General features: G+C 48.4%; 1 protein-coding gene across 1 annotated transcript in view; it reads right to left on the bottom strand.

Annotated features, from left to right (window-relative positions):
• The window catches only part of FRMD4A (FERM domain containing 4A), a 208,442-nt gene that overhangs the window by 115,023 nt on the left and 68,550 nt on the right, over positions 1-24,869 (bottom strand). Inside the window, 1 exon segment of the mRNA XM_050897605.1 lies at positions 18,543-18,608. Within this exon segment, the coding sequence (XP_050753562.1) occupies positions 18,543-18,608 (66 nt within the window).

Below are 24,869 nucleotides of genomic sequence, written 5' to 3'. Positions count from 1 at the left end.
CTCTCATCAGTTTAATTATCTGTACATATACTGTTGATTTATTAAGAACATACCACAATGTTTTGAAGCTTCTCACTTAACACACTCAAATGTAAAGCATGCTGTGAAAATACTACCCATCAGATGGACAGTCCTTCCCCTGGGAAGGTCAGGAGAGGGAGGCTGAACCTCACGTGCCAGATGTTGGTTTACATTGCTTAATGCCTGGTGGCAAAGCTCAGATGCTACGGGGAGCTGGGTGGTCAGAGACCGCAAGAAATGGGATAGCTAAGCAAACTGCTTTAACCTTGAAGCCGAATAAAAGAATGATGCGTTGTGTAGGTCCAGCTCCCAAGGCACCGTAAATCAGTGCTGCTCCACTTACATCCCCACTGATAGTCTGGCCTCTAATCTCCTGTGCATGAGTGTGGCCCCCAAGTTCACCAGACCGATGGCTAGGACCTGCCCGTGACTCTCCTGGGCCGTGGGGCATGGTCTAACACACCTTGTCCTGCAAGAGAGAGGGTCCCCTCCACTCTTGGTGAGCACCCCAAGGGAGTCTTTGCTTCTTGAGTCAGCAGAAAGTGCTGAATAGAATCAAAGATTAGGCTTGTGATAAAACCATGGTTATTTCACAGGAAATGGAGAAAGTCAACAACTTGTCATCTACAAAAAGATGGAAACTCCCCCTGCCTTCAGCTACTCATATTAAGCACTATCTGCAGTCTTGCCTAATGAATCTGTATATTCAGAGCCTATATATGAAGCCAACCAACTGACTATGTGTGTCCCTAAGAAGCAAAGGTTTCCATGTCCAGCATGCCTTGGGACACAGCAAGGAAGCTGCCTGGGTCCCCTGGGCTGGTCCCCTCTGTCAGTCACGGCAGTCACCACATCCAGCAGTCGCCCGTGTCAACAGAAGAGGGACAGGGACAGGGCACTTCAAGGAGCAGATCGAGTTGCAATGGAGAAGCCCTGGCCACAGGCAAGTCCTGCCTCTACTTCCAGATGTTCAGTTATTTCTCCTGTGATACCTGCTGAACTAACACAGGGAACGCTAAAACTCGGTGCGGCTGAAGCACGTGGACCGTCCTGGTGCACGTCAGGACTGCCTGCAGCCCAAATGGGTCCTACCACTCCCCCCTCCAAACAGCTCTGCTCCTAACCCCCTTGAAGGTACCTTGAAGGTGGATGAGAAGGGAACGAGGATGCTGGGCTTCATTTCCTGACTGCAGGCTCACCATCATCACAGAGCAACTCCCATAAATAAAGGAGGAGGCAATGGAGAGTACTGATAATTGGCCACAGCTCGAAAGAAAAGAAAGCAAAATAATACTTGCTCACCATAGGAGTTAATGGGGGGATAAGAAAGGCTTATTTCCCCTGATATTTGTAAAAAGTGCTGGTGATAAACCAGGCCCATTAAAAAGGAGGAAGATGAAATGAATGACCGGATGAGATAGTGAGTGTCTTTTATTAAAAAACAAAAAATGTTTTTTCTGCAAAGAAAGAATAAAGAAGAAATAAGATGGAGCGATTAGGAGAGAACTCAGGCAGGGTAAAAACTGTTAGTGATAAAGAGCTACTAAGGAAATAATTGGAAAATGTAAACACATACAAATGTGGATGATGACCCGTGTACTGGGGCGATAGCAGAATTAGCCAATAAATGTAATGAACCGTGGAAGCAGAAGCTTGGAGACTTTATGGAGAACTGGGGAAGATTTTTCTAAGCAGGAGGGCTAGAAGACAAACAAAGGCAGCCTGGTTTCTGAAAAGGAGCGATCCTTGGCCCACGGCTGGTGTAATGTCCACAGGAAGAGGGAAGGGGAGGATGAGTGTACAAGGTTGGCTGAAGAAAGAGATCTAGGGAGGGATGCTGATGCCAGCTCCACTGCCTCCCACGCTTGAAGGCAGGAGTGCCTCCAAGCCTGGAGGAAGGGGCAATGGTCAGAAATGGTCATACCCACTCTTCTCCCCATGAGCTTTCATTTCAGGTAGAGGGAATCCTTGGCTGCCTCATTTTCTTTTTGCAAAATTAAAGTTGAGTACAGGGTTTGTAACTGGCCTTAGTGGTCTTTACCCACTGGTTTGGGACTGGGACTGACTTCCCAAAGTGGTCCCGTTTCTGAACTGAAATATGTCATGTATCTGCCCACAGGCTTGGTGTCCCAGAGATGGGATCTGGGGCATTTTCTCTTCAGGAACACTGCAGAGGAGCCAAGAGCAGATCAGGCGCACCATGCAGTGGCATGGCACAGGGAGCTACTAGCCACAGGCTGAGCCAGCTGGAGTTATAGGATCCGAGGTATGCTACCAAAATGCACAAATCAGCTTTAACCCAAGGACAGCACAGCTCTTTGTCCCTCAAAATATCTAAAAGCTTGCTCAGCACTGCCAGGAATGGGAAGATGGCTTGGTGTGACATCGACCCAAACCCTACACTGCAGCTAACGCTCTTTCCTTGCATAAGGACTTGCCCACAGTGCCACCAACCCAAGCACATCTCTCTGTGAGCAGACCCAAGGACCGACGTCCTCCACCGCAATGGGCGTTGAGACCACACTTCCCTCATGGACAGGATAGCGGCTGCCTGCCCTCGAGGAATGCTGGAGCCCTTCCTCTTCCCCAAGGAAGAGTCGAACCTCCCTGCCAGCGTCCAGAAAGTCTCTCTGCTTCTCACTCAGACACCTCCTCACAGCAAAGTGAGATCGAAGTGACTAAGTAACTATATCTGTTCATGCTTTCATTAAACCCAATGTGAGAGATGGGCAGGAGCAGATCCTAAAGCAGCAGTGCAGGCAGGGAAATCACAGAGACTGTTCTCAGTCCATTTCTTCGACTGACAGAGCCAAAGTCTCATAAGCTGGGCCAGCCTGGAGATCAGTCATGCTGCTGGCAGATGCTACTGCTGGAAGCACAAAGAATTCCAGAAAATTATGCTGGAGATCTTGATGGCCCTCTGGGAAATGAAGGCATCTCTGCTGACCAGTCAGCAGTCACACTGCCTGCGTGACAGATCTCTCTCTCCCTCCTGATGTCCTACCAGATGGCTGTGGACCCACCCCAAAACTTGCTCCTACTGCAAGGAGTAAATGCCTTTATCATTTCTAATGCTGAAGGGGTGCAGTTTTGGAAAGAGTTGCACTTCATATGTGAGGGTGAAGAGAATAATCGTATTTAATGTGATTTCTGAAAAACTGAGGAAGGTGAATTTGGGCAGAGGAAGGGTTTTGTCCTTCTCTGTGATAAAACAAGAGAGATGTCTGACTTGCAGTGGGGAATTAGCTTTGACTGCTCAGGGGTTCGAGTGCCCCAGTGTCGCAATGCTCTCTTCCTTCATAGTCCCTTCCACAATTGTGTAGTGATTTTTATCCCTTGCATTGAAAGCATGCCATGAACTCAGTGGATGTCTGCCTCTGATAAACATTCAGAGCTTCATTTTTTAAATGGTGGGAGCTGTGTTTCTATTGATTTTCCTTTCCAAATAACTTAAACAGTTGTCGATTAAGTGAAAGCTTTGGAAACTGAGTAGCTGTCATCTGAATCTATCCCCACAATCTCTTTGGACATTGGTATTAACCGGGACCGTTCAGCCATTTTAAACTCTGATTTGGCATCAGGAGAAGAAAAAAGGACTTGCCCCATCTCTCCTTCCCAAAGTGTCTAGGGAGCCCTGCAGAAGCAAAGGCTGGGCTGAGTGCAGCTTAGGAGATCCTTGCTTGCAGCACAGGAAACACCCATATGGGCTGCTGGTCCCTGTGCCTTCAGCTGCAAAGTGGGAATACCCTGTGCCATTAAATCACAATGTAATATGTCCTGCTTTTTCATCTAGGGCCTAGCCTCCTATTGAATGGACTTCAGTAGGAAAATCTTTATTTCTACATATTCCCCTGCCAAAACACTATCCCTCTGTGTAAACAGAGCTTCCAGACCAGCTCCTTGGTCACTTTAATGTCTCAATGGCTGGACTCGAACTAGATTATTAACGACTACAGGAAAGACCATATATCTTTAGAAAGACATTTTTAATTCCGCTTGCCATAGGGATCAGGAAAACATTTGCCTGCCTGTCTACTCTCCCAGGAGGCTCTGGAGATGTGACTGCAGTTTGTCTTAGGAAGAAGATGCCAGTATCTCTTTGAAAAGAAAGGAAACAAACTAGATGATAGATAGCAAAGATATTTTGCCCTGCAATGTCTGAATCCACAAAGGAACTCTTGCTGGTAGTGAAAAGTTATGAAAAAGTCAGGAGAAGTCACAAAAAAGGCAAAAGTTTCAAACACAGACTTAGTCTCAGACAGAAAGTGGTTATGTGAGAGCAAAGAGATATGTTATATCCTTATAGTGTAAACCACTGCTGTTCAGTAGAGGTTCATCCATCAATACCAGAAGAGAAGTTGGCATGTGGCTCTTTGCTGGTTTGCCAGATTTTTATTGAATGCACAAGAATGCCAAATCTGTAATGTCTAAAAGTGAATGTATTTAACAATGAACTCTTTGAAAAGAGAGTCCCAGATGTGTAATTAATAATGAATCAGTGATTTGAAATCTGATCCAAAGCCTACTGAAGCTGATAGACAGACTTTCTGACTTCAAGGAGTTCTGGATAAGGCTCTCATTAGGCAAAAGGAAAAAAAATAATTAAAAGCTGAGCCAGCTAGTTAGTTAAAAAAATATTATAGCTTGGATTCTGCGCTTAACAGAGACATCTAATAATCTGCACTGCACATAAATCCCCTCTCTGCTGACAGTGGACTCACACATTTCTGTGTCTGAAGCTGAACTTGAAATCTAGGAGATAAAATAAAATAAAAAAAAGCTGTGGGAGAGTCCCAGAAGGAAAACCTCCAGTGGTTTGAACCACAGCTCATTTCCTCTTGGCATGAATTGGGAGATAACTGTCATATATGTGTCATTTGGAGCCAACAGACGCTTCTCCTCTCTGTGTGCCGAAGCCCTGCTTGCTTCCCCACCCTGCTCCAGGCAGCGCACCCGCCTCTGCGCTGCCTCGGCTGGCTTTACATCAGCTACACGCAACGCACGGCGTGGAGATAATCAACCTGAAATTCCTGCCAAGCTCAGCATAGCATGGTGCCTAAGCGGGGGCATGCAGCTTGTCTTCCATCAGTGCGACTTAATTCAATTTGTCAGGGATGCAGACGGTTTGGGTGAGCCCCATCGGGTCACCACCATCCTGACATCGGCCGAGTTTTACACAAGGACTGTGAGATGGGGTTGTGGCAGCCCCTGTTTTTCATTTACCTTTCAATATGACCCTAATGGGGAGGTGAAGGAGATGTTTGCTGATGAACAATTTCATTGTTCCCTGTCTTTTTCAGGAGACATAAAGCGCAGATATTAAATCATCCCCTTGAGTCAAATATTTTTAAGTACAGTAACACAGCTCATTTTTAAATAATCAAATAATAATTAAAAATAATCAGCTCCCATTTCTGCTGAAGAACCAATGTGTCTACATTGAATTTGCTTTTTTAATAGCAAATTGTAACTCAATCTAAATGTAAATTCCTGGAGAATCTGCTATCTAATTCTCATTATTTCCACTTGCTTAATGCAATTAGAAACATCTGTCACTGATCAACTGTCCACACAGTGAAAATAAATAATAATTCATGCTCTCTGCCTCCATAGTGTTTTTCAGGGAAAGGACTGCTTTAAAACCATTCACTAAAGCCCAAGAGCTAGAGCTGTGCAAAATGCTTGTGACAAGCTCTGAATCATACCGAATGTGCCTGACCGTCAGTGTCTCTGTATCTCAGCGACATTTGCTGAATAATTTGAGAAAATCCTGGATACATATAACAGTGACCACCCCAGTTTCTGGAAACATTTGGCTCTGAGGTCTCCATCTTCAGGGATATATTGTGTCCTGCTGGGGGGCAAATCTCACCCCCTGCTCCCAAAGCCTGGGGCCAAAGCCGTGCCGGAGCATGCAGATGTTTGTAGTGATGGAGCTGTGGTTGCTGAAGGGGCAGCAGAAAGCCAGTGAACGGGACATGGGTGCAGAGAGAAAGGACACTGGAGTCACTGGGGCTTGAGGGTTTTATCCCAGTTGCTGCCTGTGGTCCCGGTTTGGCTCTGCCCATAAGAGGAGCGGAGGAAAACAGTGGAGTGGAGAGCCGTGAGAAATGGGCACCCAGTCCCCATGACATGGACCAGGTCAGGGGCATCGATGGTGCTTTCTCCTCTTTAAAGCACATTAGTACATATAACCTTTCTGTATAAACTCTCTGGTTGCTCAAAAGACAAGAAAAATCAAAGAACTAGAGAAGATAAGCCTGAACTGAACCTCAAGAAATGGGCTTGTTCATCCCCTGCACACTAGTGATAGGGACGGAGAAGGAGTAAAGGCAGAGTCTAAGTGGAAAGGTATTCTCATTAGGCATCTACTGCCAAAACATCCTCGAAAGAGAGAACTAAATTAATCCAAAACCTAGTCTTCCCAGTAACCAAGATAAGCCCAGTGTTACAGCCAAAACCCTCAACGTTTTTGCCTTTGAGCTGCTCAGCAGCTGGGGGCTGATCCCATGCAATGGCCTGGCTGCTACGCAGGGCTGATGCACGGATGCAAGGTGGTTTTCTTCAATAAACATCAGAGAGTCTGGGGAAGCATGAGCAACGGCATTGCCCACATCGCTGTGTGGGTCAGAACAACTCTACGCATGAAATGCTCATCCCGGCTTCAAAGCGAGGAGGGGAAATGAAGTGTAAATGACTTGGCTGGTTTAGTTTATTTTATTCTTAAAAAGGGCAAAGGCAAATCTCTTTAATTCATTTCTTTTCCAGGAGACAGGTGTAACTTAGAGACATTATAAGATCCACTCTGACAAGCCGAAGTCTCTAACACTGTCTGGGCTGCCAAACCAGGAGGGCAGGGATGAGCTGAGAGTTGCTGGCCTGTTCACGATCTCGTCAGGTCGCATCTAGTCACCGCTGCACCTCCTGCTCCAGCCCTCCCTTTATTTCCCCATCCTCCACCATAACCACAGGGTTATACGCCCAGCAATGAGCCAGAGGTACCTCTGCAGCTTGGCAGCCTTTTGATCCCGGTGGCCCAAAATGTGCCTGTGCCTGTGTGAGGATGATGGGATGCCTGTATGGCTCGCCCCACGTTATTCCAGGGGGTGAAGGGGTTGGCAGCTCCCGAAGGCAGATGTGATGGGGACCAGGCTGCACCGCTAGCCTGCTGTCTGCTTGCAGAGGAGGGATTATTCTTGTTCTGCTAACAGGAATGCAGGAGACAGGCAGCACAGCGGAGGGGAGAGTCCTCTCCAAACATAGGGATGAATCACTAAACCAAAATCCATACTATTAATCAATTTTCCCAAAGATAAACACCTTCCAGAGTTGGCATGCTTTGCTGGCTCTACCTCCAGGCATCTGGTTTGACCTGCTACCAAGATAGCATCATTTTCAAAGTCAGGACAGAGACTGAAGCTTCCTCCCAAGGTGGGTTTATATTTGTGCTTCTTCCTCCCCAAATATGGGCACTTTCCCAGCAAAGGTAATAACAGAAGAGTTTTCATTCAGACATAATGGTGATGAGCCATCTCTGAGTGCAGCTAGATGGGAAAGTAAAAGACATCCTATCTGTATTAACAGCCTCTAATCCAAAAGGATTGCTTCTCTGGTAAAGGTCGGGAGAGGAATGTAAGGGGAGAACGAGCACATGTCTTGTTGCTCACGATGAGGTCATGCAGTTTTTTTTAAAGCATGACCCAATTATAAGCCAAGAACCATCTCCTCTGTCCTGAAAATTAGAAAAGCCAATGGTTTTTCTGATGACATCCCGTATCGCGGCTGACACAAATGCCACAGGCAGCCTTTCCATGCTCGCAGCGGACGCTGTGCCTGCCTCGCTCCTTCTCCGGGCACTGAACTCACAGGTGTGCTGCCGTCAGCAAGCTAGCGCATCCCTGGGGCAGGAGGGGAATTTGGGAACATAAACCACCAAAGAGAGAGACAAATCCATTTCGACATCAGATCACCCAAAGCTTCCTCATGAGTAGGCACTTCTCCAAAATAAAGACAGAAAGGACCGACAAGCCACACACTGGAAATATGGTGAAGGTTGGGGGATGGAGATTTGCTCTGTCACTTGTGGACAGCATTTTGCATCATTTCCAAAGAGACGGGACCTAAAAACCCACACTCCTGCGCAAAGGCAGGGGGAATGGATGGGGACTGTAGAGGGAGAGGTGAGGTGGGCAGGGCTGGGGAGCACCCAGGTCTCCCTCGGGAAGGGCACCATGGTCTCCTCGCATCCCTGCCCATCCCCAGCCTCCTGCCTTCTCTGCGTGGTCGCAGATGTCTCCTTGCCCTCGCATGCCGCGGGCAGCAGGGCGAACCAGCCCCAGCAACCTTTGCTGGTAGCACCACAGTGCTGGACTCAGCTCCTTTTTGCTTTGCTCAGTGCCATTGCCAGCTGTGACGCCGAAACCTGTGTCTGTGCGAGCACATGCGGGCTGCCCTAAACTAACCAGCCCCAACCGTTCCAACCTGACATCACACAGCCATGGCTAGCTGCTGCTTTTGGTTACCTGCAGCAAGGTAAAGGGAAAGGAAACTATTTCCCAGTGAGATGGTAACAGTTTAAGACCCTTTTTGCTCATTATGTGCAATACCCCTGAGCCCAGGAGCCTCACTCATGGCCGAGGCTCTCACTGTGCCGTGCCAAAGGAAGCGCCTTTTGGCTGAAAGTTGAGATCTTTTGTCTAAGCTGCTTTCACTTGCGGCTGAAAAAGAAAGGGAATAGCACACAATTTTCTATAAGCTGAGTAATGTAGCTTAGACAATCAAGTCTGGCATCTCTCGTTCACTATCAGCCTAGTATTTGTACTGCGCAGTCCGACGGCAGCAATAAGGGGAAATGCTCCATCCTGAAATGCTAGCTCGGATTGGAAATGCACATTTTTTACCTTGGCTTGAAAGCAAATCTGCTATGCTGCCTTGCTCATCATTTCTTCTGAGCTACACTCTTCTAGACTGTTCAATATCTCCTGAAATCATCTAGTACATACGTTATTATTTTTCAAAATTACTCGCTCACACCATGCTATGAAAAAAAAATTTTTCTCTTTCCATTTCCATTGCCTTCTGGGAGGCAGCTTTTGTCCTGTGCCACATTTAGCATTTTCTTACCCAAATTTACTATTTGGGTTTCTTGTCCAGCCAGGAGGACATGAAAGGAGGAGTCGGAGCCAAAGCGGGACTGATCTAACCACATGTAACCATCCACAGCGTGAACACCTACCCAAGAGCTAATTGCAGAGTCCTTTTGCAGTCAAGGAGAGAAAGGGGCACGACTCATTTCAGACGATCCATTTTAGGATGAGCTCAGCTGCGCCCTACAAGTGCCCTCCTCTCTCCACTGCCTGTAAAAACATAGCTCAGGCACAGACACCCACGCTGTACGTGCCCTAAGTTAAATGAGACGAATCTGACTGCTGCCTGCCATGGACCGAATCAGGCAGGCGCTCAGACAAGCCAGGGCCGAAGGCGTGGGATGGCATGTGGCACCAACACAAGGGCTGGTCTACCATGAAGGAGCAGCAGCGGAGAGCAGAAGGAGCTCTATGCATTTCAGCCTCATCATCCTAAACTAAACCTAATTTATTTCCGCCTTTGCGCTTGGTGGTGCCCCGTGGCTGAGCCCTGCGGTCGCCCCTGGGAGGGGGAAGTGAGGCTGGGGGACATTGCGTTGTCCATGGCTGGAGCAGCATCTCATGGGATACAATGGTGTATTTCACAGGCACTGTTGGACACTCGCAGGTTGGCCCAGGCATGAACAAAAGCTCCACTGAAGCCACGGAGCAGCTGAGCCAGGCAGAAACAATAGTGAGATTTTGAATTTCTCCCAAGTAATTGTGAGTGAGATGTTTCCTCTGTAACGGAGCCGTTAGATGCTGGATGTGCCATTCCTGTACTGGTGTATGTGGTGGGAGGTCACCAGGACAATTTAAATTGCTGATGCTTTACAAAACTTTAGGAGTTAACTCATCAGAAAGGAAAGAGCTTTCTCCCTTCACCAGACGTTTTACTGGGATTGTCACCAGCCCCCCCAGTAAGTTTCAAAAGCTCCATGTGTGCTCAAAATTAAGGGTATTTGACAAATTTTAGCAGAACTGAAAAAAAAAATTACTGAATATTTTCACCCACATTTGGCCAGCTGTAAAGAATATCCAGCTCTCAGCATATGCGGTATGAATAAACATGTCTTCAGCTTATCTCTCTCCTGACAGCTCATGGATAGCTCCCCAGCCTGTATTAGTTTAAATGCAATTTATTCTGCAAGACTGATAATAGGGATATTGATTATGCAGGCCCTTGGAAATCACACCCTCATTTCACTCCATGAAGGAGCATGATTGTCATTCCCTGTTTATTTTCTTACGAGGCTGTAAGCACTTTGCTGTGGGAGTCTGTTCCTTGAGGCTCCTAATGTGGCACCTGATAGACGTGCGGGGTTCGGTTACAGGGGTCTTAGGGCACGAAAGGACGAAACCTGCTCTCAGCTCTGTTCAGAAACCAGCAGGCAGCTCAGAATGAGGGGCATGCGCAGCATTACCGTGCCAGGGAAGCATCATCCCCTCCAGTTCATCTCCTCATGACACAGAAGTACCTCTGCTGTAGGCAAGGTCAGCCCTGACCTGACTCATTCTCCGGGGTCACTTTGCTCCCAGCGGCTATTGCCCCCTGCCTCCACCTGCCCCATCTTCTGTTAATGCTCCTCCCATGCCTCTGCTGACCCGCAGGCAGCTGAGGAACAAATCTGGAGGGACTGAGCTATCCCTGCTGGGTTTCATTAATTTCCAGTCTTGCCTTTCCTACACACAGCTTTGCTTTCTCTAGAGCTGCTTGACCAGATTGACCTTCGCTGCACGGCAGATCCCCTCGGAGGCTCTCCGTGCTCCCTGTCCATTTGAGCTCGCTGCTGATCCCTGCCCTGGAGCTGTGCACCCTACCTGACCTCTTCAAATCCCGCTCCCGGTGAACCTCACCGACTAGCATGACCTGCCAGCTTGGTCCCCACAGCCTGCTTTGCTGGCATCTGACCTTAGAGCATGTTCTCCTCCAGCAGCTCCATCCCTTGAGTGCCGTCCATAGCACAGGGGCTGTGTCCATTCTCACTGAGCATCATGGTCACCCACGGTGAGCTCAGGGGAGCCTGGAGCACCCAGCACACCTGGGAGCTTCTGGGCTTGGATCAGCCTCTCAGGGCCAGCACCACTGCACTGGCCTTGCTGGAGCCAAGCCAGGGTGCACAGCAGAGACTCTTCCCCCCTAGTCTCTGAGCCCTGCTCAGGATTTCCCTCTGAGATGCTCATTCCACCTCCTATCCCAAATCCCTTCAGTTTTGCCCTTGTAATTGAGCCTTTCCACCTTTACCCTTCCTGAAATCCCTCTTGGCTCTTAAGCTGAACTGTTCACTCCCCAGCTCTGCACATCTAATTTCTTTCTCTTCTGCCTCTGTGCTTTTCCATTTCCACTTCCCAGCAAACACTCTCCCCTCCAGGCTTGACTTCTGTGGGCTTCTGGGTTCACTGGAGCCTAAGCTGAGGAATGAACCCCAGAGCTACAGCCCTCCAGCCTGACACCAGATGCTCTATAGGCCACGGATGGCAGTGGTGGATGCTTTTTGAGGGAATTAGTGAGGCTCTGTAGAGCAGCTCAACACAGTCACACCTTGCAGGCTGAAAGGTTGGGTTTGGGAGCAGACCTGGCTCTCCTGGTCTATTTTGCATTTATCCATTAATCCGGTCTAAGGCAACATCTAGGTATTGTGCAACAACCTTGTCTGCAGGAGGTGCGCTGACTGGGAAAGCCAACAATGCTCCCAGCACCATATTCCCCTCAGAGCAATGCTAAACATATTTTCCTAATGTTATTTTTCGGTAGACAGCCAACTTTTCAGCAGAAAAGCTCTTAACTCACAGCTCATTTGTTGCTCAGCGAGACCACAGACCTGAATCTTCGGTCCAGGCTCCCACCTCCCTTTGTGCAGAGCAGTCTCTCCTCCATCTCTCCACATCCCACGGTGACCGAATCCAGCCGTACATTTGCCCCATTTGCGGTCACACTTGCTGTATTTAAGATGATCAAAACTCTCAAGCAGGGACCCAAGAGGCAGTGGAAGGCCAGGAGGAGTCTTCCCTGCAGGAGGGAGATGGCTTCACACCTGGCTTGTGGCCAGGAGCCACAAGCTGCGGAGGGGGAACTGCGTGGTTTGTCCCAGTGATGTAAATCCTACCTCAGACACTTCTACAGTGCCCAAGTTGATCCAAAGCTGTGGATCGCAATAATTTTTAATGCCAAAGATGTTCAAAAATCTACTTTGCAATTTTCCAAACAGTAAATCAGGATTTGTTTTTGAAATCAGACTTATACCAGAGTCCTAGCATTGCAGTTATTTAGGGAAAATAAAGCCTCCTTTCCAGAAGGCAGATCTGAGCACCCCTTCAACACCAACCCATTTTAAATTATGATCCAAATCCAATTTTTGCACATTTTTCTCAGTGCAAGGGACTGGATCCTGCCAGATTCCTAGTGGAAAACTCCACTAGAGTTCAGCCTGGTCTCTAGTTGTTTGTCTGCCCTACAGAAAACATGCTTTTTGGTTTTTTGGAGAGGAGCAACACACCAACCCACAACCTACAAAGCCACTCAGAAGACAGTTGTCAAGCCAGTGCTGCATTAAGATAAAGGGACACTTTCCAGCTGCTTCGTTGCAGGTATGGAGAGGCTGGGTGGGAAGTGGGGATGCAGGGAGCCTCCCTCAGACACTCCCTCCAAAGCCATCACTGCCAGCCCATTCCAGCTCTCCATGCCCTATAGGACATGCCCTATAAGCAACCCCAGCAATACATTCACCGTGCTGCTCCTGCAAGGCTATGAGGGAGGGCAGCGGGGCCGGCAGGGCAGTACTCACCCTCTTGCCTGCTCCTGCCTCCTCGCTCCCAGCCCAGCGCTGGCTGCTGCTGCCTTCCGCAGTGATGGTTAAAAGCACTTTTGGAGCAGAGCCTGCAAGCGCTGCAGGGAACCGAGCTGTCTCTCCCGCACGACGAGGACGGCTACTGGCACCCAAACGTCTCCATTTACGGTCAGGGCCGTGTGGCTGCATTTCTGCATCAGCCCGGGAGCTGGTGCTTTTAAAGGGATCCCCAGTTTTGGCAGTGGAGCAGGGCTGGCCCTCATTTTTCTGCAATTTTTGTGGCTTCCCAGGGGAGATTCAGCCCATCCTGGGGCTTGTTTATCCTGCTCTAAGGATGGGATATATTGCTGTGGTCCTCATGCAAAACCTCTATCCAAAATTAGACACCTTCTCCCCAATGGCAGGTGGGTGCCATCCTCATTACTTCATGAAGGGGAACCTTTGCTCACCGTGCCAGCCCAGGTAACCACCCTGCTTACTGGCATACGAAAGTGAGGCAGCAAGAATACGCAGGTAAAACCCCACTGACTGCAATTTCCTGATGATGAGCAATACTGAAAATATTGCAAAAACTCTAACAGCATCTTGGGATGAAAGTGGAACATTTTATTTCTCCCTCTAACTGTTATTAGCGGAGTTATTGCTCTCAAAAGATGCTGTATCTTCCCCAGGACAGAATGCCTCAGCCTGGCTCCAGTGAGGCTGAGCCTGGAGGTGCAAGGGACACCGGTGCGCTCTGAGCTGAGCATCTCCACCAGGTCAGCCACTCTGGTGACAGCCATCCGTGTGGCAGTGAGTCACTAGCCCATGAGGCGTCTCGCCAGCCCGGTGTTGGCTCACAGCTACCAGCGCCTCCCAGTCTGGAGTGGTTCCTGGGGATGAGATGCTGAAGCACAGCAGGTATGCTGCAGACAAGTACTGGGCTTTTGAAGGACTCCTGACCCACTCAAAGCAGAGTCAGTGCCCAAGGCAAAAAGGTTGGAAAGGGATGTTCTGCGCATCCCATTAAATTTGGCTGTGTGTATACATGTATCACTGTTCACGTGGTTTTGGATGCACTTGTATCACAGCTGAGACATAGAAATGCTGCAAGCTTACGTAGCTTACCCCGAGCTGTTTGGGTAGCAAGAGTTACTTAAGAAGTGATAACATGGACATCCAGGTGGGTTAACCACCCAAACACCTACAGACGAGTGTGGTGCTGACCCCCACGTCTCTCCCTGGCTCTTCCAAATCAGGCTCAGTGCTCCTCGGGGAGAAGGTTAGAAACAAAAAGCCCAGTTATTTCCTACGATCAAATTTCAGAGCCTTCCAGACCCCACAGACAGCTCTGCTACGAGCCTCGGATGAGCTCTATTTCTGCAATAACTCTTCCAGAGAGAAAGAATTAGGAGGCTTAACACTTTGGGGTGACAGTTGCCGGAGCCGCTGTCAGATAACAGGCACCGGCAGCCGGCACAGGAGCCAGGAGCGAGCCAGGCCGCCTGATTCAGCCAGCCCGGAAAAAAGCTGTGTTTATAAAAACCCACATGAAAAGGAATGAATTGCCAATTACGCAAAAGTCTTTAAATAAAGCAAGGCAAACCTTTCATGCGCAGCAGACAAATGATACATGGTCACAGGGAAATAATATAACAGATAGGGAGGCTGAGAGTGGGGAATGTGAGCAAATCCATTTTCCAGAAGCAAGAAAAGAGACTCGCTCGCTGAAAAGGATTAGCTGGATAAAGCCAAACACTTAAAAAACCCCCTGTATTAGAAACTAAACATGCATCAAACAGAAACAGGAAAAAACCCAGATTGTAAGAAGATCCAAGGAGCCACGTTCTGCCTCTGCTCAGAAAGAAAACACTGTCAAAAAAATATCCTATGTAAACTTGCCACACACACCAGATCATCAACAGGCATTTATCATATGAAACACATACCAAATGCAACTCTTCTTCCTAATCCCAAGTCAAACAGGCTTTGAGTTTCAGACCCTCAGGAAGAGATTTCCATATGATCCTCCTCTGTCTCCATTTATGATTAGCCCTTCTAAATTTCAGCATTTATGTGACAAAACACATTGGGGAGGGCTTTCTTTTATCCGCAAAGCCTGTGTTTCTGCTTTTCCTTAGCTCCTGCTGTACCACTCTGCAGCCACTCAACTTGGGAGGAAAAGACTTCAGTCAAGACCCTTTGATTGACTAAACCCAGGATCACTTTCCTGATGGTGGTAGCCCCAAGCCCTTGCATTATGTGCCAACACTGAAGCAAGCCAGCATTCACAAAAGGGGTTATAAATGCTGCCTCTGAGCCAAAACCTTACTTTTGGGGCTCAGTAATGCATATAAAACATATGTACGTGGGGGGTCCCACTGGCAATAGCTGTGTGGCCGGTCTGAGGGGTCTTTGCAGTTTTGGGAGAGAATTTGTGGTGTCAAAACATTTCAATCTGGTCTGTCGGAGCTGTCGCACAGACCCAAGGCTGACTCCTGCGAGCAACCGCAGGAGCACAGTTACCACTTGCCGTCCTCCTGCAGCCCGAGGTATGGTCCTCGTTAACCATCAACTGATATGTTTCGAATGACATATTCATAAACCCCTGAGTCTGATCACAGCTAATTCGCAGACAAAAAAGGGAGTACATTTGCTTAATACACTGCTTTTTGCAAACACCCTGATCGTTCCCAGATGCATCTGTTTCTGCCCAGCACCACTCGAGGCAGCAGGAGAGGAAATAATTTCAGCTCCCCAGAGTCACTGGCCTAAGCAGTTTCAAGATGCTCGAGAAGCCCTCCTGCATCTGTTTGAGGGAGCTGTACTCACGTCCCTCCTTCGATAAGACCCAGCTTCTTCTGCTGTTTTTTTCCACACCAAAATGCAGCAGCAGAATCCCTGAACCCTTCTCTAAGCAGAGCACTCGATATCACACACACAACCACTTCAAGGCTACGTAAAGCCAGATCCAGGTTAGGAGGTTATTTTGATCTCACCCATGGCAGAGAGATCAGTTCTACCGATTCCCAGCGGTCTCTCCTAAACTTGCCATAGGAGTGTGAAATTAGCTATGGAAAAGCTTCCAGGAAAGGTTGAGGTTGGTGGGAAGGAGGAAATTTCACACGAGAATTTAAGAGCCCTGCTCCCGAGCGATTCAAGCCGATGCAGGTCTAGGTGTTAAGGCCCAACACAGCTATGGAGGAACCTCTTTCATAGCATAAACCAACAAATCAGCCCTCTGTTTCAGCCCGTGGCAAGACACCCACAGAAAAATACAGCTTTGAAGTGACAGCCAGAAGCTCAGGGTTGGATGAACATTTTATTTACAGCTTCTTACTCAGTTCAGCTACGAGATAAGGTAATAATAAAAATAACGGTGCTCAGAACTTACAAAGCAACTTTTATCTGAAATCTCACCACAAGTTACAAACAATACGAGTCAGTTGGTGAGATTTCCCCTGGCAAAGTGCACGTTGCTCCCGGAGGGAGCCTCGTTGATTGAGGACCCGCCGGGACAAAGCGCTACTCATCTGGGTAGCATCAGCCCACTCCTGCCCTGAGCAGAGCAGCCCTAGGACCACCCCAAAGCTGATGGCTTTGCCTATGCTTTACAGGCAGGCAAACCAAAGTGTTGTGCCCACGTCTGCAAAGAGTATCAATATTGGAGACAGACTCGAATCCAAACATCCTCTTCCTCTGTCGTCTGCTCCACCCAAAAGTGATTTATTTACTATCACCCCGAGTAGAGGCTACCTAACAGCACTGAAAAGCCTCATTTAACCAGAAAAGCATCTGAGATGCCTCAGTGGACAATCCTGTATGCATAGGGGCACGGTGGTACTCAGAGATCTAGGTCAACTTGCATGCAACAGAGCTTACTGCTTTTTCTGGGCATGAATTTTTCATAATCACCCCTCCTGGCTGTCCCCATTCATACGTTACTTGAAACAGCAAAACAATTTATTGTACGAATAAAATTCAACCATGGGTCACTTGCAAACTAGTTAGTGTGATTTACAGAGCAATTCACTTCCTATATTGATTATGAGAAATTCCCATTGAAGGTGTGATCAAACACGTAAAAAAAATACTATCACGTGATATTGTTTCCGCTCACTCAGAAGTGGACACAGAGCTTCCCAAACCAGACTCCCTGACTGTCGTCTTCACTGTGGGTTTTTTGTGTTATTGATAAAAACCCCAAATAAGCAGGTTGGCCAGGGCAGCTCATATAGATTTCCCGCAGTATATTTTAAACTGTGATTATTAATATTGTGAGCAGTGCTTTAGCAGAGCTGTTCTCCAATAGCCCATTCATTTTTAATTGAACTAAGAAAAATTTAAAAAGGCATTTGTATGAAATAGAAAGCCAAGTGCTGCGTCCTTGTGATGAAGGTGGCTGAACTTCCCCTCGCCAGCTGCTAAGCATCAGCGAGCCCGGTGCAGCCTGGTGCAGGGATGCTCGCCATCCAGAGACCATTGGTATGGTGCTTTGTTTTAATTAGTCATCCTGATTTAGCTGATCTCATTCCAGCCCTGGCCTGGCTCGTTCATGGTTATCCAGGCACTTTCTGACCACATCGAGCGTCACGGGGAGCTGAGGGATTTCACCTCCTCGGTGACTATGTACTTGAAAAAACGTTACCCATTAACATTTTGTTAATGGTATTTTTAAGCAACTTTCCAGAAAGCGCGGCTGAATGTACTTCCGGCGATTCAAGTTGCCTTCAGCAATCCCCATTCAGGTTTGCCTGCGCTGGGTAGGATCCTGCCCCCCCCCCAGTTTATCAGCTGCAGCCGGGGGATTTGGGCGCTCTGGGAAGTTTCATTTCCTGCTTCTTGGGCTGCCTGTGGCTGGCCGGCAGCAGCGTTTGTAAAAGGAAAGACATTCTTCTAATTCTTGTTATTAACCCGTTGGTGATCTCCGAGACATGAGCCAAAATTGTCAGAAAAGCGCAGGATGCTACAGCTTCCATCAGCCCATCACCAGACTCTCATTTTTCCTAATTTTCCTTTTTTTTTAAAAAATAAAAAATAAGGCAGATGGAGCACAGACTTATTTTAATGCATATCTGTGTTTGACACGTGATTTACAACCTCTGTAATGTCTCAAGCAATGCCTGCCTGTGGCAGCACCACCGCAGCCTCTTCTGCTGCTGGCTGGGCTCCTGGCGCAGGTGGGTGCATGGGGCACAGCCACCTCCGGCGTGGAGCCCGGCATTGTACCCCAGCAATTTAGGATGGCAAGTAAAGAAGAGAAAAACAAATGCTGGAGGTATTTTAAGCAGATGTAATACATTTCTCAAAGCTAAGCAACACCTCAAAAAATAGCTAAGTGATACAGTAACAGTGTCAAAAATGACCAGAGCTGCTTTTCTATCTCACTGGCAGTGACTGGAACAGTTTTGGCACAGAATAAAGCAAAACATGTCCTGAATTAGTCTTTCCCACAGATACATCTTTGCAGATCCTTCCCACCCAGCACTAATGTAGCTTCCCTGAGCTCTGCAGGCAATCAACGCGTGAAGTTCCTGAGAAAACCAGCTGAAAACCCTTTTCTCTCCCCACCCCGGCAAAAATCTGCAGCCGTAGCAAACTATCGCATGGCCAAACGTGCAGTGCCTACCTGAACGAGGAGCTCCAGCTTCCTGTCGTCAAGGAGGTGCACTTGGCATCTGCGGCCCTCCGTCATCTGCAAGAGAGAAGAGGCACGTGTGTCAGGGTGCTCGGCTTTCCAGCTCGGCACACGGCTGCCGGCTCCCCTGCCGCAAGCTGGAGGCTTTCATTCGCTGCGGTGCTTTCGGTTTGTGGTTTTTTTTTTGTTGTTGTTTTTTAATTAATCCCCCTTCTTTTGGCACCGCGGGAAAGAAAAGGCTGGAAGGAGAAAAAGAAAAGCCACCCCGGTAGCTGTCAAGGAGCAGCATGTGGTGTCTGCTTGGACGCAGCTGCCAGGAGGAGATCGTTCCAGTGTGAAAAATGGGGCTGGGGGGACGCTTCACAGCACAGGGGCCCCGACATTTCATACCGCAGCCTCCGGCTTCACAGCCAGCTTGGCCGGCGGAGGGGACATCCAGACAAGTTTCCCCCAAACCCCGCAACAGCAGTGATTCAACCATCCCGGAGGCAGCGCAGAGCGAGCAAGGCTCCTCCCTGGGCCGTGCTGACGGTGCTCCCGGGGGTTGCACCAGCTGCTTGTTTGGGCCCGAATGCCAAAATGGGCTTGTCCTACTTGGGGTGTCCTATTTAAGACGTACCACGGGAGCCACTTGTGTTATTATTGTACTGGTCCGAAGGTGCTTCCATACCAGGATAGTTTATTACAACCGTTAACAAATAATATCAATAAAACTTTAAGGTATAGAAGACTTATATAAGACTTCCAAGGTCCTGTAGATTGGGGTGCTAAGAAATAAATGAGCCATGGCCTGAGGAAACTCCTCTGCAGTCGGTCAAGCCCTTTTCCTGGCTCTCCTCTTGCACAGAGCACTGCAAGCGAGGAGCAACTTAGCTTTGCAGAGTTACGGATCCCGACTCAGCCCTGCAAAGCCCTTCAGCGTGCACAGGCACAGGCACAATCCCGCTATCTGCTAATGGGATATGGACCGCCTAAGCCTCTTTGGCTCTTGGAAATCCCTTCCTCAGCACGACTTAGGCAGCACGCAGGCAGCCCCCTCAGCATGGGCTCACCCCATGGCACTCATGCACGCCCGGACCCACAGCAGCACGGACCCAGCTCAGCCCCGCGGCGTGGCTCAGGCCCCCGGGGACCTGCCACCCTCCAGCCAAGGCACCTTCCTGAGTGCTGCATGGATCCCCAGCTCAATTTAATGATATTTCTTGCCATGGTGAGTCCTAAAGCATCACCAGAAGGGAGCAGAGGGTCCACGGGAGCCTGGTGGGGGGGTACAGGCTGTCACGGATGCGGCTACTGCAGCACTCCAGGCACTCCTGCCCTCATCCATCAGCTCTCCCCACCAGTGACAGCTGAGCTGAGCCCCTGACGCAAAGCTGCCTTGCAGAGAGCAGGGAGAAGTGGACTTGGGGGGTTAACTGAGGACAGCTCGGCTTTCTGCTTTAGGTCTGCAGGTTAAAAATCACCCGCTCATGTGGCTTGATGGGGCCAGACGCGCTGGCATCCGGGAGGCGGTGGTGGAGGGCAGCTGGCAATGCCCCACCATCAACTTCACCCGTTCGAGAGCCCAGGTGGTGCATGGCCATTGCCATGGGGTCTGCAACCTTGGCCGTCTCCAACAGCATCACCCTCACCCTGCCAGTTGCCAGCTCTCAGCATGGGAGCCCACCGGGCTCTCCTGGGTGCTCCTGTCCTCCCTCTTGCCAGCTCTGTCCCACACCCATCTCCCTCTTTCCTGGGGCCAGGACAGATTGAGTCTTACCCTGGCCCAGGCCTCTTCCCCATAGCAAAAATTCGGATGTGCCAACAACTCTATTGAGCCTCAAGCTGGCAAAGCAAGATATGGAGTTTATTATGAGACAACTTCAGTCAGAATGAGCTTTTCCCTTCGACTCATCCCAAATTTACAATCCTGGCATGCACAGTCCCATGTGATCCAAGCAGAATTTACACCCGTTGTTACTCACACCAGAATGCCTCTGGAGTATTGTGCATGCTAAATAACATGGATTTCCTTCTCGATTTCTGTGAGCACAACTGGAGCCCTGGCATTGCAGCCAAAGGAAAGCCTTGTAAAACAAGGCTTCTCATAAACGTCAGCTAGTTACCGCCATGGCAATAAATTGTCTTCTTACAAGAGTTTCCTCCAGTAAGTAATGTTATGCAAAATATGGCTTTATGGGAATATCTCATATAATCTCACTTGGTGAGTGAGATTTTTCTCTATGAACTCTGTATTAAACAGCTTTCAGCTCAGTTGTAAAGCTACGCCAGAGGCTCGCAGAAGGCCTTCGCAATGGTTTGCCCTGCTTGGAATAAGAGTGGTGTAGGTCATGTTCACACGGGTGCAGGGAGCCGCAAGCTTTCTCTGCTGGGCTTCCCCAGCAGATAAAACGCCGAGTGCCTGAGCTCTGCTTCAGCCTCTCTCTCGTCCTCTTACTGTCACATATCTGCTGCATCTCCAAGATAGTGAGTATGTACTGATATTCCAGTTTTAATATGAGTTTACCCAAGGCAAGAGATAAAGCAGTGAGTTTATTGTGGCGGTAACATGCGATGGCAGGGATGGAAACATAGTCCAGCTCTCGCGTGTTACACTCTGTTGGTTACACCTAGGTTGAAATAAGAATAAAAGAAGGTGAAAGGGGGAAGAGGGAAAATTTTCTGAGATGTTTGACTTTGTGCTTTAGTCTTTCAGTAAAGCACTTGCTTTCCGTGTGGAGCTTCTTTAGCTCTCCACGCTTTTCCAACCCAGAGTTTCATATCCTCTAGTGCTCTTGCTGCTTAAAGAAATCCCAAATGCAAACAGCTGGTAACATGAAGTATCTGAATAAAGTGAAGCTCTGAAATGCAGCACACGATGGTTGCCTAATTGCAAGACATTTCATGAACATCACTTGCAGAAAAGGGGGAGGGAAGAGGAGTGAAGGGAAGGAAAGCACACTGCTTTCACATCAGCTTGTCCCCAGCAGTTCTGTCCATCATCAAGGTGGCTGTCAAAGACCACGATTGTTTTTAGTTTGATCATACAATGTGTGAGCACACAACAAGATACATACTTTATTTCTTTAGTGCCACCTTGTTTCTGTGCCTCTCAGTGGTTTGAAGGGTCATGGTACGGGCTAATGACCCCAGCTGCTGGCCTGCAAGCTGTTTCCACCTAGGCTCTTCTCCACAAGAGAGGGTGAAGAGCTGCTGCAGGAGCTGGAGAGGATGTAACAACCACTGCACAGCCTCAGGGGGAGAAAGAGACCCAGCACTGGCCCCAGCTCCCAGCCCCATGTACCATCACAGATGGTGAAGGAGCTTCTGGTTTTGTCTTGGCTGATACCTTGAAGCTCAGAAGGACCACAATGTAAGTGGCTGGAGATCTGCTACAGTATTTCCTTCTGGAGACATGATGCCCAGCCGTGGGGCTTTTCAATTCCCTTAGAAACAAATGATGCTTTCCAAGAGAAGAGAAAAGACAAGAAGGTAGAAGACAGACTTCCTACTAGATATAAGCTAAAATATAATGGTCCTAACCTGCCTCCTTTCTGTTTTATTATTCCACCAGGTGTCTGAAGCCCACACTATGTGCTTTTTTGCATTGTCAGATCAATACAAACTCCGCTAGTTTGTCAGAGCAAGAAATGGGAATGTTTCAAAGCACGGCAAGAAGGAACTGATTTAGCACAGTCTGTCTGCGTAAAAGATGCTACATCTGACGCTTTGCAAATTGGCTGATCCGTGCTATCGGCTGCACTGCGATGGATGGGGCTGTGGCTGGCTCTAGGGGGACAAGTCAGGGAACCTCTTCTGTGTCTCTGTGTAACCAGAGCAGAGGAATCAACACCAAAGCCATATAGATGGGACCACGGGAGCAGGAGGTCACTAAGCATGAGCTGAGCAGCACCAGACTTTGGATGGAGGACAACTACAATGAGTGAATCGAGATTCTCCACTCCCAAGGCTCTTACCCAGAGAAGGATGGGGGGAACTGAGAGCTAAGAGGCACAAAGGCACGGCTTTCCTTTCCCCATGGAAAAGCAAAATTCCAGCAAAGAGACAAGAAGCAATGGTTGAGCGGGGCTGCTGATAGAAGACAAGGACACTTGATGTGGAGGGGAAGTGGGGGAGTTTGCTCCTCGTCAGGTCCTGGGTTTCACTGTGAGCTCAGTGAGTGAGTTTTCCTGTACCAACACAACCCCTCAGTTTCCTTCTGGAGGGCAAGAGCCCTCTACCCTAACTCCAGAAAGTCAAAAGTCAAGTGTCTAGTTTAACCTAACAGTCAAGATGCCATTGATGCTCAAAGCAGAGAGAACTTTCAGACATTTCAAGTTAGGCGAGGTAAGTCCCAGGTGACCTCCACAGTTGTGCCTGCTGCTTGCTCTGCCGCTTGCACATGGTTCGTCCCATACCTGGAGCCAAGCTCTAGTGCTCAGCCCAGGAGAGCCTTCCAACAGCCAAGGATGCTGTATCCACATCAACTCCCCAAATTTCCGATGCTTCTCAAGACGTGCGAAGAGGTGGGACTGTGTTACACACTCCTGAATGCTAACAGTTCATCCATATGGCAGGGAGCTGCACACGCCAGGTGTGAATATGGGCCACATGCATTTCATGGGCCAGACTTATCATGAACTCAGATGGAAATTATGCGCCAAAATACAGAACAGATTTTTTTTTTTCAAAACAGCTCGGTATGTCACATTTTTCTGAAAATCTGCCACTTCTTTTAGTGCCTGCCCATGCGGCATGACCCCCGAGCGCTTGAAGAGCTGAACATGAGAGCTTTTAAAAAGCTCTGTCATTTATGTACATGAGTGTGTAAAGACTAGGGATAATATATCTCCAATACACAAACACAGATGGTGCTTGTAAGGCATGTGAAGATCTGAAGGAACATGTTTTTTTGGATGAGGTGCTGGATTAGTGTGCAGGAAAGCTGATCATACACAAGGCATGCGTGCTTTCTCTGCTCCTTGGCTTCTGCACCTTGAGGATGGGAAAACTGATGCTGACCTCCTTTGCAAAATGCTTTGAGATCCATCAGTGACAACAGGACCTGACATACACATTTGTTCACTCTAATATAGGGATGCTACAGAAAGGAAATCTCTCTCATGGTTACTCGTGGGATCTTCCGAATCATAGCTGTTTTTCTCAAGGAAAGGACATTTTAGTTACCTTTATCACAAGACTTTAAATTTCCTTTGGAGGCTCCTACCCAAATATTTACACAATGGGTTTCCTAGGGAAGGCAGGCTGTCGGTTGTTTTGCTCTGCGGCATGAACTGCTCTGGTGACTGCCCTCCTTTCTATTCATCTTCGCTGTAACTCCAAACATTGTCTCGGAGAATCCTATAAACTGTCTGTGACACAGCCTGAAAACCCGCGCCACGCTCAGCTAATCCCCACATGCCCGTCACTTTGTCACTAAATTATCAGCAACTGCCCACAGAACTGCTCCATCCAACACAAACAGCGAAGGCGACGGGAGGAAACAGCTCCAAAGGGAACCTTTCCCTTTCAAAATGAAAAAACCCTCCTGGTGAAAGCACCATCACACTAAATAACTCAAAGGCACCAAATGCAGATGCTATTTACAATGGCAGTTCTATAAATATCCACGGCACGTTTCATTAGTCGGTGACTGCAGAAATAAAGAGGAGTATGGCGTATTCTTCCATGACTCAAATCAGAAATTATAATTGGAGGCAGAATATTTCCTAAATGCTCGCTGCCTGTATGGGAGGCAATTACTGTGCTGAATACACAAAAATCTGTGTCGCTTTGCCCGCCATTTGGACAGACTTGCTGAAAGGAGATAGGGAGAGATGACAGGCCGCTGATTACAATAAACTATTAGATTAAACATCCTGCTCCCACTTGACCACTTCTTACTGCCTTCTCATCCTGGCAACTCCTAAGCTTGTAGGGAGCAAGAGAGGAAAAGCGGCATGTTTTTGATGTCTGCACAGTTTATTTTGTGCATGTGGCAGCAGTTCTTTTTGCCGAATTGGGGCCGGTCTTGCAATCAGCTGTCTGTCGCACTGACCAGCACTGTCTCTTTGCTTGCCTGCATCCATCTGTCATCTCCTGTCCTACACTCACACTTCCAAGATCCTGGAGGAAGGGACTATCTTTCTTTTTTATGCCATGTGTTCGCAGAGCGTCGTCCCCAGTCGCTGGTCTGCATTAACACCTGATAAATAATACTGATGGTGACTGGGAGGAGGATGGCTGTGAGATAGTGTGCAAAGAGCTGAGCTACATGGCCAATCCTTGCATGGGCATGTGGGGAGAGGGGACATGGCCACAGCAAGCTCTGTGTGTGGT

Source organism: Gymnogyps californianus, chromosome 1, assembly GCF_018139145.2.
Source record: "Gymnogyps californianus isolate 813 chromosome 1, ASM1813914v2, whole genome shotgun sequence".
Lineage (NCBI taxonomy): Eukaryota > Metazoa > Chordata > Aves > Accipitriformes > Cathartidae > Gymnogyps > Gymnogyps californianus.
The sequence above is the reverse complement of the archived record's forward strand: the minus strand, read 5'-3'. Positions and strand labels throughout refer to the sequence as shown.